This window comes from Mercenaria mercenaria, chromosome 1 (genome assembly GCF_021730395.1).
Source record: "Mercenaria mercenaria strain notata chromosome 1, MADL_Memer_1, whole genome shotgun sequence".
Lineage (NCBI taxonomy): Eukaryota > Metazoa > Mollusca > Bivalvia > Venerida > Veneridae > Mercenaria > Mercenaria mercenaria.
In genome coordinates, this window is record NC_069361.1 from 51,527,986 (window position 1) to 51,543,072 (window position 15,087).

Consider the following 15,087-nt stretch of genomic DNA (forward strand, 5'->3'; position numbering starts at 1 on the left):
TTTGTCACAACTTACTGTCACTTTATGGTTATATATTACTTGAGAAGACTTATTAAACTTTTTTTAATAATTATCTTTTTAATAATTATCTTCATTGTTAAGAATTCATAACTGGAAAGGTTATGTCTGGGGGCTGCTATTACCGGTAGAAAAAGAATATAATTATCTGAAATTGAAAAAAATACCTTGGGATAGTTCGCAATTGACGGCGGGGAAGTGGGCGGGGGGTGGGGGTGGGCAGTGTAGCAAATGTTAGAGATACTATAAAGGTTCATGACTCTGGGTGGTCGTCAAGTACATTCTGAGATACGTGCAACACATACTTTGAGCTTTTTGTGCATATTTTTAACTAAGTCTACGAGACTCAGTATGGTTACAAATTTTAAAATAAACTGAATATTTATTTTAATAAAGACTTATTAACTGAAATGGATATATAATGATTAAATGTTTCTGCAAATTTTAGCAAATTGTCGGATAATCATTTTCTTTTTTTTTTTTAATTTATATGTTGCTAAACATGCTATCTCATATGCAATAAATCAATTAAGATAATGTGTGCGCCTGGTACAGTTTAGAACGAGATCTTACTGACGTAGGTTTTTACTTTGAATATTCCTACAATCATGATATCTGTTTACATGGTATGTAACAGGGCAGATCAAAAGAATGTTGTGGACGTACCTGGCGCACGCTCCCTTCGAACAAAAGAATATTTTTTTAGCTCCAGACTTAAATATTATCTGTGAAACCTAAGATTAAAATGGTTTAATAATTATGTGAAATGAGGAAAAAGCGGCTGTTTAATGCTATTTACGTACCGAAATAGATATAAGACAATTGTTGCTACTCTTTAAATTAAAATGTATTTTGGTAAAAACGGCCACATTACGTTATTATAATACTGAAACAGATCTAAGACAATGCATATCGTACTCTAAATATGCAATTCGAGACTGTCATAATAGTTTCATATTTAACAGCCTGAAACAATATGCCAGTTTAAATATTGCGTGAAACTTCGGAATTCATTTATTTGCGAACTAGCTTGGTTGCGCAACCAAGATAAGCAAAGGGAGGAAATACTAAATAACAAGCTAGCATTTCAAATGAATTGTGGATATTAGTAAATGTATTATTTTCAGTGCAAAACTTTGGCAAATATAATACAGTATTCTGGCACTCATATCCTTCTTTAGAATAAGTACGTCTAACAAGATTAGGAAATGTCTCTACATCGGTGGGACAACCAGGACTTAAAAATCAAATTCTGAAACATAACTCTAAACAAAATCTTACAATATTAATCACTCAGAGTTTCTACAAAAGCATCTTCTAATGTCTTTTAGGTCCTTTTTTTAAATCTGCATTGTATCTCTCTGTTATATATTAAAACTGAATCATATTAAAATCACTTGAAATAATACTTAAAGATGAAAAGAATGTCTCTCTTATCGTGCGGATATGAATGGACTGGCTGCTATAAACAACTGAGCGTGCGTCATTTAAATGTCAATATTTAAAAGAATACAGGTATTTATCTTTTCCACACTCCCCCCAAAAATGTAATGTTATGAAAAACCACCTGCATAACTGTTACAATAGATCAATTAACTTCTCCTTGTTAGATTAAGATAGTTTGCAGTTTAAAGCTAATGTACATATTAATACAAACACACAGATAAATATTTTTCACATCTGCTTAGGTAACATTTGTGATGCTTGTTGGTAAACTGTCACCTGCATGAGATAATGTTTTTAAACTCAAATCAAAGTGACAATACACAAACGTTTGGCACTTACTCTTTTGGTATTTACGGTTTTCAGAGAATTTTTTTATGTATAATATTCCTTTTAAGCCATGAAAATCCGTCCGATTTTCAGAATTTAGAGTTTCCGGTATTCAAAGTGCTTTTTAATTGAATTCAAAAGAGAAAGTCTTGGGACTTCGAAAATCGTCCGATTTTCAGAGGATTCCGGTGTTTGGAGGGTTCGGTTTTCAGAGTTTTCACTGTACATTACATCACCAAAACCTTAGTGTTCACTTAGAAATCACTACCAATTAGCCTGCTGATGTCAAGTGATTTGCCTTTGCGACCAGTGCTGATCCGTGCAGGCTGATCATGGTCTGCACTGTTCGCTATTCAGTCAGTAAATTTTCAATGAACACCCCTTTGAATAATAAGCGGTACTGCCCAAACCAGTCCATTTTAGAAATTTAGTTGTGTAAACGTTAAATTAAATAAATAAACTGCTGATACAACCCATGTGCTTTCTAAATAGTCACACGTGTAAGAAACAATTGAGCCGCGCCATGAGAAAACCAACATTGTGGCCTTGCGACCAGCGTGGAACCAGACCAGCCTGCGCATCCACGCAGTCTGGTCAGGATCCGTGCTGTTCGCTTTCAAAGCCTATTGTTATTAGAGAAACCGTTAGTGAATAGCATGGATCCTGACCATACTGCGCGGATGCGCAGGCTGGTCTGAATCCATGCTGGTCGCGAAGCCACTATGTTGGTTTTCTCATTGTGCGGCTGAATTGTATAATTAAGAGTATTAATGGCATTTACATTCATTAACAGACCACTGACACAATAATATTTGACGTTATGAATACTATATGCAAATACAACAAAAGTGTCAGTTCAGACATTCAGATCGATTCTTATTTGCATAATAATGAAGTCAATTGTACACTAACCTATTGATCTTGTGTTCTTCAGTAACGTATAAACATGATAAAATATTTGCACATCTCTTTGTCGAAATGTTTCGTTTTCCGTATCACAGTTTACATTTTGCTTGTATACGATACTTGAAATAATCTATAAAATACCATTTACTGTAGTAAAGTGTTATTTAGACAAAGATTTTACCAGAAAAAAAAGAATGGTGTAAGTTTCATATGAGAACGAGGCTTAACAGTGTTTAAATACTTGAATGATTGCAAAATTAAATTTTTTGGAAACAAGTAATTTCTTTTTTACTTTACTTTATGAAATTTATAATTATATTTAAGAGGGAAATTAAGGGTAATTTTGAGTAAACACTCTTCATCTTCTATTGACTATGTCTTTCAAAAATTTGTTTTCTTGTTCGCAGTATACTACATGTATTTAAGACTTGTATTACAATTTACATTTAAAAGAGACGCATGTGGCACAGTTAGCGTTTTCTATCTTTCTCATCCAGAAGAGATTTCAACCTGCCCGATTAGCTCGGTAGGCGGAGCAGAAGATTATAAATCAAGAAGTCACCAGTCCCGTGCGACTCGTATATTATCTGTGACAAAATTCACCTCTGAATCATTAGAGGAAGATGTCAGTTACAATGTGAATAATAATGATTGATTGAGATACCACAGAAAAAAAGACACTTAACCATAACATAACCAGATCATATTAATGAGTAATTTTAAGAATAAAGTTAATTTTCCTTTAAATCTGTCGAAGACCTATACACTCCCGTCTACGATTTGTCTGAACGATGTGTCTGAATCAGAAAAGATGAAGACATTTTAAACCGTCTATACAGCTTTCATCCATTAAATTACTGTCTGAAACGTTTTGCAGGCAGACAGTCGTTAATTATGTTTACTTTTAAAATTAACAAAATGGAACCCCGATAGGCATGCTTGAAAATATTAGACACTTGTAACTTATGTTGACTTAAGCGGACATGTTGTACAGAAATGTTTTCAGTACAAGGGTGTGTCTGTAGATGAAATCATGTGGATCTGATGCACTACAGTTTAACCCAAAACAAAAAGCAATGCTCAAATATGACTACGCCTATTTAGTACGTGGCCTGTGGAAACCTTGCATTTACTGAAAGATAACCCGTGAAAAGCGTGCATTGTAATGCGACATTTGTTATTCGAATCGCCGCCGTTAATGACTTTTATTGTTTTAGAGCTCTAATACATGAACTATATGCGACATCAGATCAATTAAAGAAGTCAAAGAAAGAGAAACAATGCTGTAAGAATCAAAGTAAAAAATATTGTTTTGTAGCGACCGTCAACATATAACTACAGTCTGTTATGCATTTAGTCATGTTCTTATATCCTGATGGCAATAATGTAAAATTTTACTAGAATTTTCTCAATTAATCGGTCTGCAATACGTACGAAAAATGAAAAAAAAAAAGAGAGTTGAAAGTGGATATCTCGAACCAGGTTATTTAAAAATTCCGGCTATCTCGAAGACATTTTCATGTCCCGTCCCAAATAACACGTGCACAAAATATTATTTTCAGTCGAGTTTCGGTAATGCTCGGTCCTTTGGAATTCGTGATATCGGAAATTCAACTGCAAGTTTGATAATTTGGTTATACATAACACAAATGCCATACCCCTTGTACTTAATAGAATATTATACACCAAGTTATGCTTTGCAAATTCTGCGTTTCATCTTTTTTTTTTTAATTTGCTTTTAGGTTCTGTGTTGTTTCTGAATGTCAGCAATGACGAAGACGGTATTGTTAGCAATCAATGGACAGATAAAGCTTTGCAAGAAGAGGAATCTTGTCTTGTCTTACACTTGTACACACACGAAGCAGCTGGAGTTATTACGGTCAAATCAATTACAGACACTACTGAATCAACATTAGGGAATACCACATTGAATCAAAACAAGCGGTAAGTTGATGTCGATATATTATGTAAACAAATGGTATTTGTATTATATTTTTGATTAAGTGATACCGAAAATCTTCTCCTCAACTGAGTTAAGTGCGTCTTTATGTCAGAGCAGTTATCAAGTGGTTTCATTGAAGTAACGATATTTAGATATGTCTAGATATCAGCTGGAATATTTAGCTCGACTGGTAGGCTGGAGTATTGAAGCAGCGACACCTAAATCTCAGATTGACAGAGCAGTTATCAAGTGTTTTCATTGAAGTAACGATATTTAGATATGTCTAGATATCAGCTGGCATATTTAGCTCGACTGGTAGGCTGGAGTATTGAAGCAGCGACACCTAAATCTCAGATTGACAGAGCAGTTATCAAGTGTTTTCATTGAAGTAACGATATTTAGATATGTCTAGATATCAGCTGGCATATTTAGCTCGACTGGTAGGCTGGAGTATTGAAGCAGCGACACCTAAATCTCAGATTGACAGAGCAGTTATCAAGTGTTTTCATTGAAGTAACGATATTTAGATATGTCTAGATATCAGCTGGCATATTTAGCTCGACTGGTAGGCTGGAGTATTGAAGCAGCGACACCTAAATCTCAGATTGACAGAGCAGTTATCAAGTGTTTTCATTGAAGTAACGATATTTAGATATGTCTAGATATCAGCTGGCATATTTAGCTCGACTGGTAGGCTGGAGTATTGAAGCAGCGACACCAAAATCTCAGATGCTGTTGAATCTTCGTTTCGATTAGCTGATGTGCATGTTTTAGGTAAAGTCAGAAAACTTTTGCGTGGCAATTTATGCGTCCACTAACATATACGTACCCAGGCTTGTATAATAATGTGGTACGACCTAATCAATACCGAGTGCCAAGCAAGGGAGCTATTAGTACCATTTTTCACCTCCTTGGTATGTCGCGGCAAAGAATCAAACCCAGACCTCCAGCATTCAAGTGGACACTCCAGACTTGTTGGGATGATTTTGACAATATGTATTTATGGTGTAATATCGTTATTCTCCGCGTCAATCCTAAAGTATAACGAAAAGATTCACTGAGTAGATATGCGTTCCTGAACTTTTAGGGTATTAATTTAGCTTAATTACACTACTAAGAACATCTGATTTTGCAAATACGTCATGAAATATACAAGCATGACCACTGTAATTTATATCTCACGAATAAAAAACATTGCTAATGTCACGTAGTTCACATAAACATCACTGGTTACATGTCTGCTGATTATTAATGTTCAACGATAGTTCTGTGTTGTTCTTAAAGTCTATTTCTTTACACTGACGGAGAGTAAACAGAGACAGAAGGGGTGGGTACGAGTGGGCCCCAATAAGAAGCAGAAAAGAATGAAAATTAAGAAAGGATCAAGTAAAGTTTACAGGTTGAAGTACTAGATCCTTACCATAAAAGAAATACTTATGCCTGAGAAAACCTGTTTATTTTGAATTCGATCATCTCATCTTGTATCAAAAATATTTACTTTTGCCTGTGTTATTTGATTATTAAGCGAAACACATTCAGGCCATATGACACGAATAAATGACGAAACACAAATCATAAATAACTTGTTTGTCTGAACCTATTCCGCGGAGAGCCGATACGTTATACGAAAGTGGCACCCGGATATCTACTTAAGCTTTTCTTTTCCTTACAGATCAGCTCACGCGGAAAACCCACTTTCCGTTTTTCCTCGAAGGAAAAATCTTGCTTAGCGAGGAATTTCTCCGAGTACTGCCTTATTCTGACTCGGAGTACCAACTTTTATAGTTTTATTACTTTAGCGGAATTTCGTCGAGTCACTCCGAGAAAATACTTGACGGAACTCCAAGTCGAAGTTATACAGGTAACACTATATTATGTACCGATATTTTATGGCTTCTCCGCGTGACTCCGAGTCTTAAACAAACAATCCGCCTGTCATTTCGAGTGCCGCGAGATGATTTCACGAAACTCCGAGGCAGTATTTCCTTACCTGGATTGATTTTTTAATATAGTTATCTTGTTCATTTTACTGTTTAAAATTTGTGAATTTTGATATTGAAATGCATCCGCTTAAAAGTAAATTGTTAAGAATGAGATTGAAATGCTCTCTGTCTATGCTCTTTAAATTACAAATGAATTTATGTAAAGTGGACTTAATTTTAGGAATATATAAAACTAACCAAACGTTCAAATACCTGCCTGCCGTTAAAGCACAGTGATGTGTTCAATATTATTTTAAAATACTTTCTGAAATTGTAAATTAAATTTAATTAGATTTATGCAGAATTGACTAATACAAAACTTTTTAACACTAGACATGAGGAAGAATTGACCTCACAACCAATATGGCAGAAAAGACAATAGCTTGATATCATTTCCTTACATTTCATTAGCATCACAAATAGAAATGACCAGTGTGCGTTATTAATCAAATGTGACATATATATTAAGACATATATGATCTGATTTTTACATTTGTTTTAGATAACGCTGTCTTTAAGAAAGATATGTAAAAAAGACTTAAGTATCCAAATTAATACAAAAAATCCAACAATGTGACCATACGATTTTACCAATTTTACGGCCATTTCTCGTTTTTAAGACATTAAATGAAACGAAAATTATGGTATGTTTGTAAGATAAATTAAAGGGAAAATTGTGTCGCCCTTGATCATTTCCTCTTTCTTTTAAGAAAAAAATATTGGCAATCAGCGGTACAGGCATTCAGGCAGACTTTATATAACGAATATAATTAGACATTTTTGACCAATATTTCGAACATTTTGCAATTTAAAAAATTATGCAAAAAATTAAAACGGCATTATGACTATATCTTAAAAATACCAACAACTTCCCGTAATTTCAACGCATTTATAGCCTTATCAGTGTAGTGCATGCTGTGTTGTTTTAACGTACCCTTATTTAGTGGTAATTGGCAAGTTTTATTACCGGTCCAATAGAAAGGATATACGCGTGATGCATAAAATATTGTATTACTTCTATCAGGTTTCATTTATTAAAGAAACGGGTTTCGTGTAAAATCGCTTTGAATTGAACATGTACAGTCAATTTTGAAAACTTCACAATGAAGTAAATAAAATTACCTTGATTTTCATGATAACTGCAATGATTATGAAACAAGGTAAAATTGAATTTCTTGTGTTGTAAAATTTATGATATAAATATGATAATAAAGAATTATTCGTGAAGTAAAATTACATTAAAACAATAATGACGCTACAACAACAACTTCGCGCTGAAGTGAATTATTCTTCAAAATCAGTCGAAATAAACCGTCTGTGGCTTTTATTTCACAAAAATGAAATATATATCATACAAAAATATTACTTTGAATAAACGCATATCTGAGATTTTTTACATATTTTATTTAGAAAAAGGAAGGAAAAACGACGAAATGATGGCATTATATATTTTATTATGTTTATGAATCAAAAAGAAAAGTAAAATTGATCTTGAAAACAGCATGTGATGAATCAAATTTTGAACACGGGTACTATTTTCGCACCTAAGGTTTCTTATTTTTAGTAATTTTGTAATGAAGCAAAATGTGTACATGCCCTTCTCATTTCTATTTAGTAAAATCTGACCGCTATCGATTATTGGCCGCAGGAATATTCTTTGGTATGTAAGCCGTTAAAGAATAGTGATATTTACAATGTAAATTATAGGAGAAATGCTTATTTTTCAATATGAAATTGTTGTTTCTTTTATACATTTGGAAGGAATTATAAAAAGGAGAAAGAAATTACTGCCGTATCTGTTAAAGGAGTCATAAAAAATTAGTGAACAGAAAAATCTGTTTACTTTTAATGTGAAATAAAAGATACAATCTGAAATCTGTCATCGAAGTTACTCGAATATCCAAATAATTTTATACAGGTAATTATTAATTGGTCTCGGAGTCACTCGAAAGAATTCCGTCAAGCGACTCGGAAACTAAAGAAACAAATACAGGTGTGTATTCCGCTAATTGGATTTCATCTCGAGTCACTCCAAGGATTTCCTTCGAGTGACTTCGCATAAATCCTCGGAGTAAGATAGCGTAATTCCTTGACGGAAAATGGCTTACTCGAAGAAACTTCGAGTTGGAGCATTAGTACTCGTTTTGGCCCTCCTCCGAGTATCGAGTAGAATGGGTTTTCCGCGTGAGCTGATCTGTATATATGAATGGGTATTTATCAAAAACAGTTTGTTTGTTGCGAAGAACATACATATGAACAATAATTAAGGCCTATTGAAAACTAAATAATGAGACATATATGAAACAATGAATATACACATACGAGGGGCGTTCAATATGTAATGTTACTCCGTATGTAGTTCCGTAACTGTATTAGATTGTAATAGATTTATGGACGAGGAACCATAATGGCTCAAGTCCTTAATCAGTGAAATAAACTATTCTTATTCTTTATTCTTATTCGTAACCGCTTATTATTTTTAGATGCAGCTTTCGGCACATTATAGAGCAATTTATTGGCAACACAATGCTATATAAGTTATAAAAATCGGTGTATTCAAAGTAAAAATATAATCATTTGAGTGAGGAGTACTCTGGTATACTGGACAATTCTATGTCCAAAATATTAAGATTGTAATATGCAATTCCTTGATTCTAATATTCAACAACTAGAACTATAGTTAAATTTTCAGTTTAAACAGATAAAACAAATCATGATCTTCACAAAAACATATGAAAACTAAAATAAAAAAGTTTATAACAGTTTTAAATTCAGTGTGTATATTTTTACTCGTAAAATGATAAGGGAAGCCTCAGTGCCCGCCCGCTTAGCTCAGTAGGTAGAGCGTTGGTCTACGGATCGCGGGGTCGTGAGTTCGATCCCCGGGCGGGGCGTATGTTCTCCGTGACGATTTGATAAACGACATTGTGTCTGAAATCATTCGTCCTCCACCTCTGATTCATGTGGGGAAGTTGGCAGTTACTTGCAGAGAACAGGTTTGTACTGGTACAGAATCCAGGAACACTGGTTAGGTTAACTGCCCGCCGTTACATGACTGAAATACTGTTGAAAAACGGCGTTAAACCCAAAACAAACAAACAAACAATAAGCCTCTGCAATTTTGTCAGGCGCTATAATCATCGTTTAAAAATTATTGTATTTTAAGTTGATACTAGTATCTTAATTCTCGATTGTGAAACTAGTTCTTACAACTTTGATTAATCGCTTTCAACACTCATTCCAGATGATATCAACCTCGAGTTTAGATTTTTTGTTGTGTTGTAAAATTAAAAAAGCAATAGGAGAAAAATAATAGAATTTTGTGATTTTACAAGTTATTCTATTTTTCTGAGACTCTGGATGCCCAGGACAAACCTGAATTATAATTATGGTCCAGTATACCTGAGTACACCTCACAAAAATGATTATATATTATTATATATTTTATATTTTTTGTATGTATACATGTAGTGTGTACAAACTGTTATACAAGTAGTTATTAAATCATGCTTTTTGCAGTCGAAAAGAATAAGATATTCTACATATTATTATTTCATGCAAAGACCAAAATCAAATATAAACATTTCTGTTTGCATTGATGAAATTATATCCAGATATTGCTCACAGAAGTGATATTTAATACGAATGTTTCGCCAGATACTAAGTGTGGAACGCCCTTTACAAATCATAGCAGTCAGAGAGATTTCAGAAATCGTTTATCAATAACTCTGTCTGTGCTGTGAATAGTAATTGAGACAAACAACGCTTAGCCTATTGATAATTAACAAGCTACTTAATCTGATGTGGATCTTGTCCAAGTTAACGTCCTGTCCTTTATATGACAATATTTAAAGTATGGTAATATATCTTTCCACCACATCAATTCTAAGTATAAAAAAGTATCACTGAATACTTAAAAGATAGGTGAATTTGCAAACCAAATAAAATATACGTGGTTTTATTTCAGTGAGGTGGGTTGATAGAGTTGGTGGACTATTCTTATTATTCTTTATTGGTCGATTTTTGCGTGTATATGGCAAAAATGTTCTGTATGTTGTTAGAGGAACTGTCGTTAGAAAATGCTGTTTTTAATTACTGTAATAGTTCACAGCTCATTTTCTTAACCATTGACCATTGTGTGTTGGGCGCATCGTAAAAATGCCGTTCATTTGAAAACATTGCTTTAAGGACATTTTTTTTTCAAAACAAAATACTGCCCACAGAGACTCGTTGTTCTTAGATGACTTTATGACATATTTTAAAAATGTTAATTTCTCTATCCGGCAGCAGTTGTTTGTATCAATGTCTCTGAGACGGTTTACACGAATTGGGAACATCCTCCTAGTTATATGTTTGGCAAAAAAGACCTTCGTCAAAGTCATGCAATGCTTTTCAAATAACCTCAAAAGAAGGTAGCCCTACGTTGTTAGTAAATGCTAACTTTGTCCACACCTTTTTAGTACAATCAGACCAGTGCTTATTCGCTGAAATACAAAACCGGATACCTACGCTGACAGTTGTTAATTAGCGACTTTTATATTGAACACATGTTACAGGCGATTTCTTGCATATAAATGCCAGGGGAGTTTGCTAAATCATCGAGAACAAATCGATGTTGGCAATTTTCTTTCATATTGCCTTTGATGATATTCATGTCCGTATACATGAAGATCTACTGAAAATGTTTAGTAGTTGCCGGTAAGACAGTCAGGCAAGGGGTGATTACAATCTTTGCAAAATATTTATAAGAATAGAGTTTAACGTTGATGAATACAGGCTTTGAGATTCAGTGTGGTCGATTATGACGTCAAAAGATGAAAAGGTGTAATACCACAGAAAAATGTTTTTGAGGATATTACTGCGATGATAGTTATTAAATTGAATCAGCAATTCAATGAATATCTTTATTAACAAAGAAAAGAAAATTCCTATACATACTTGTAAAGTTTTTGATACGAACTCGATAGGTGTTCCTTTCATTATGATAAGAACAGTAACAGTTTTCAGTGTTACTTGGTAATTTCGCGAGAAGACATCAAGAAAAATTCTAACGAGTAAATGACGTAAAGCAGAAGCATTTAACAGCTTGAACGCCTGAAGAACATTATATCAAAATGTTCCCAGGAGATGCTGTAGTTAATACGAAACTGACATCGGATATTTGCATTTCTTTTCCTTACGAATGATTGGATAATACCCCTAAGGCCGTTCATAATCAGGTACAGAGAGTTCGTTGCGAAGACCTCACAAAAACTGATAAAAACTCGAACCTCATTTACTTGCAATACATGAACCACAGTAAACGGATACTCGTGTAAACTTAAACTAAAACGTTATTTGAGCCGTGCTATGAGAAAAACAACATAGTGGCTTTGCGACCAGCATGGATCCAGACCAGCCTGCTCATCCGCGCAGTCTGGTCAGGATCCATGCTGTTCGCTTTCATAGTCTATTGCAATTAGAGAAACCGTTAGCGAACAGCATGGATCCTGACCAGACTGCGCGAAAGCCACTATGTTGGTTTTTTCATGGCACGGCTCATTTTTAAATTGTAACAGTATAGACCCCAGGAGGGAAATCTTATATAACGTAATTTACTGCAATAACAGATAAACCCGATGAGGATTTCCATTAAATGTATTCCTTTACCATGATCTTTGACGTCAAATGTCTTTATATATTATCGGTAATATCAAAGATACTGATTGCTTAAAGGTTTGATTGTTTTTGTCATAAACTGGGAGACTTCTGACCTTAAAAGTCAGCAGCTGACAATATCAGATATCTGCGATTCTGTATAATTCGAGTGAATTCGACTTCTATGGCTTGCGTCATGCAAACAAACAGACTGGAATATCGTCACTTGTGTCCACAAGGACTGAGCCAAGAACAAAACAATTTGTCGCTAATGATTGTGTAAATATATTATGATATCATCTTCGTAAATCGTGGTTTTACATTTTCTTGGATTTTCTCTTGTAAGTAAAACAGATATTGCATGTTAGTAAAACAGATATTGCATCTGTTGTAACTGTTACGGTACAGTTTTCGGTGTTTTTGCTTTTCGGAATCAGGCAAAAACCCGTCTCCCTTAGATTCAGCAGGAAACACCTTAAAATATAGATTTGAAAGAAATATGTTTAATATGCATTTGTTAGTTTTCTTGTTGAAATCTATATACAATGTCAGCAATATGTAAGAATTTTTACTTAACACCCAGCTGAACGCTTATAGCGGAACCACTGCCAACGAAATCACGAGACTGTTTTCTGAAACATTTTCTGCTTTTTGGCAAAAGGTAAGAACAATCCAAAGTAAAATACCTTGTACATAAGCCACATAGTCTTGTCAATAATGTATAACAAAATTACCATCCGACAGTTTATTTTTTCAGTACTCTTTGCTGAATCAGACCTACGTTGTTTCGACCTTTACACATAGAGCTGCTGGCAGCCGAAAGTTTCAATTTTGTATTTGTGTGAATATACTATTCAGCAATTTTAAAAGCGTTATATTATTTTAAAGGAAACGGTGCCTACAGGTTTGACACTTTATTTTTGTTTAAGACTCTAAAACCATGCCATTTGGCATTTAAGATTGGTGTCTCAGACTGGTGCATTGAAACAGGAAGATTGCTGTTACGAATGTTAAGAGATAATTCTGTCGACAAGGCAATTAATTCTAAAGGTTTGGCAGCAATTTTACAGTGCACAATGTATTGATCAGTTTGAAAAACAGTCACTTATTATGGACAGTTATAATGTATACCTCGATCGTTTTTCACATTTGTTTTGTTCAATTTTGATTTGATGGTGACAAAATTTCAAACGACGTGCCATAACGCACAATTTGCACACGGAAATCATACCCAGGTCAGTGCGTAATGCATGAATAAGAATGCTACTTACCTCACATTTATACAATGTATATGCTTGAGATGAGTGGAATTCAAAAAATTGTGAGACTAACGCGATTCCGTAGACACAATACAAGCACGGATTTTTCGTGAATTTCTACTGGGTATCAATAGCCATGTACATTGAAAATTAAACACAACTGTTTTTTATAGCTGAGTTACACAGTCGTTTTAACACACCACACACGTATATACACTTGTGATATTTTATTATAAGTATAAAGGCTGCAGACAGGATGGAAATTAGGTCCTACAAAAAGATGCGTTGTTCTCTGAATATACTATCCTTAAATATTCTGCAAGAATTTAAAAGTTTTATCTGAGTTTCTCATTAATACAAAATTATTGGTTGTAAGTAGTGAAGGACATTTAAAAAGGGATAATCTAGAGTCCGAGGTGTACTTTATAGGTGACCCGATGGTCTTGACTTTCAATCCAAATCCCAATCGCCACTGGACCATTATAACAAGCTCTGGAGTGTCTCCTGCCTAACCATTGGGCCAGTAGTGGTTCTTCCAAGGAAAAACGCCTGCTCGTGTGTTGATGCTACGAACCGGGCTCGTTAAGAACCAGACACTCTTTACGCAAAGACCTAGGACAAATTACCCACATATGCCTGTATGTGATGAATAATCGAAAGCGTGTGCAATGTGGATACCTAAGAGCAAAGAGGCCCAAAGAGTGCAAACACTTTCAAAAATTCGTAAAGAGCAGGTTTAAAAGGGATGAGACATAGGTATTACTATTTCGAACGTCAAAGGCGCATAAACAAGAAACAGTGAATTAGGAAAAAGTAAGGTGAGAACAACAAGTTATCGCAAAAAGAACTCAAAGTTGCAAACTGGTACCTTACACAGTTTTCTTCATTTTCAAAAGCCCTTTTGTGCAAACACCCAGTACAAACAGCTGTGCAAATATCCCAGTGCACCCGCCATACAAGTTACTGGGATTTTCATGGGCATAAGTTTAAAAATCAGAACACAATATATTAAATGTCGCTCACAAATTGGTTTACGGGGCATCTGCCTTATTCCTGACAATGCATCTGTACTCAAGAGCAATATTGTACAGCAGTATTTACAGGACCAGCAGTCAAGCAATTGCAGCAGCCTCTGTATTCATCCCACCCAAGTCCCTTTGATTTTTACTCTTTCATGTTGACTAGAAATAATAGCTTGGCGTCGCTACAATTCATAAAGCGCCCTTGGTAGCACAGTTTATCAGTGTCTGCATAATAGACATGTACCAAGGGCAGACTACTCAGTGGCTTTCAGTGTATAGATAGCCTGGATGGAAAAGTGCGTTTCTGTTAAGGCTGAATTTTTGAGGGATAAGTGTAAGCAATCATATGCTTAAATACAAGTTCTTCTATATCTTATATGGATAGTCACACCTCATATTGTAATCAAAATACTCAATATGACAAAAGATGTTAGTGTATGGGCAATTTAACCCTATAACTACAACATAATTGATATAATCAAGATACTGTCCTGCAGCATGCTCTTAATATTTTACCAAAATATTTAACTTTGTGTCAAAATATGTAC

General features: G+C 34.5%; 1 protein-coding gene across 2 annotated transcripts in view; it reads left to right on the forward strand.

The window, feature by feature from the left end:
* Window positions 1-15,087, forward strand: part of LOC123538088 (MAM and LDL-receptor class A domain-containing protein 1-like) — a 72,351-nt gene that overhangs the window by 10,970 nt on the left and 46,294 nt on the right. For both annotated transcript variants that reach the window (XM_053547478.1, XM_053547485.1), the window contains exon 2: window positions 4,440-4,641. In XM_053547478.1, coding sequence (XP_053403453.1) covers window positions 4,440-4,641 — 202 coding nt within the window. The remainder of the gene's footprint in view (window positions 1-4,439; window positions 4,642-15,087) is intronic.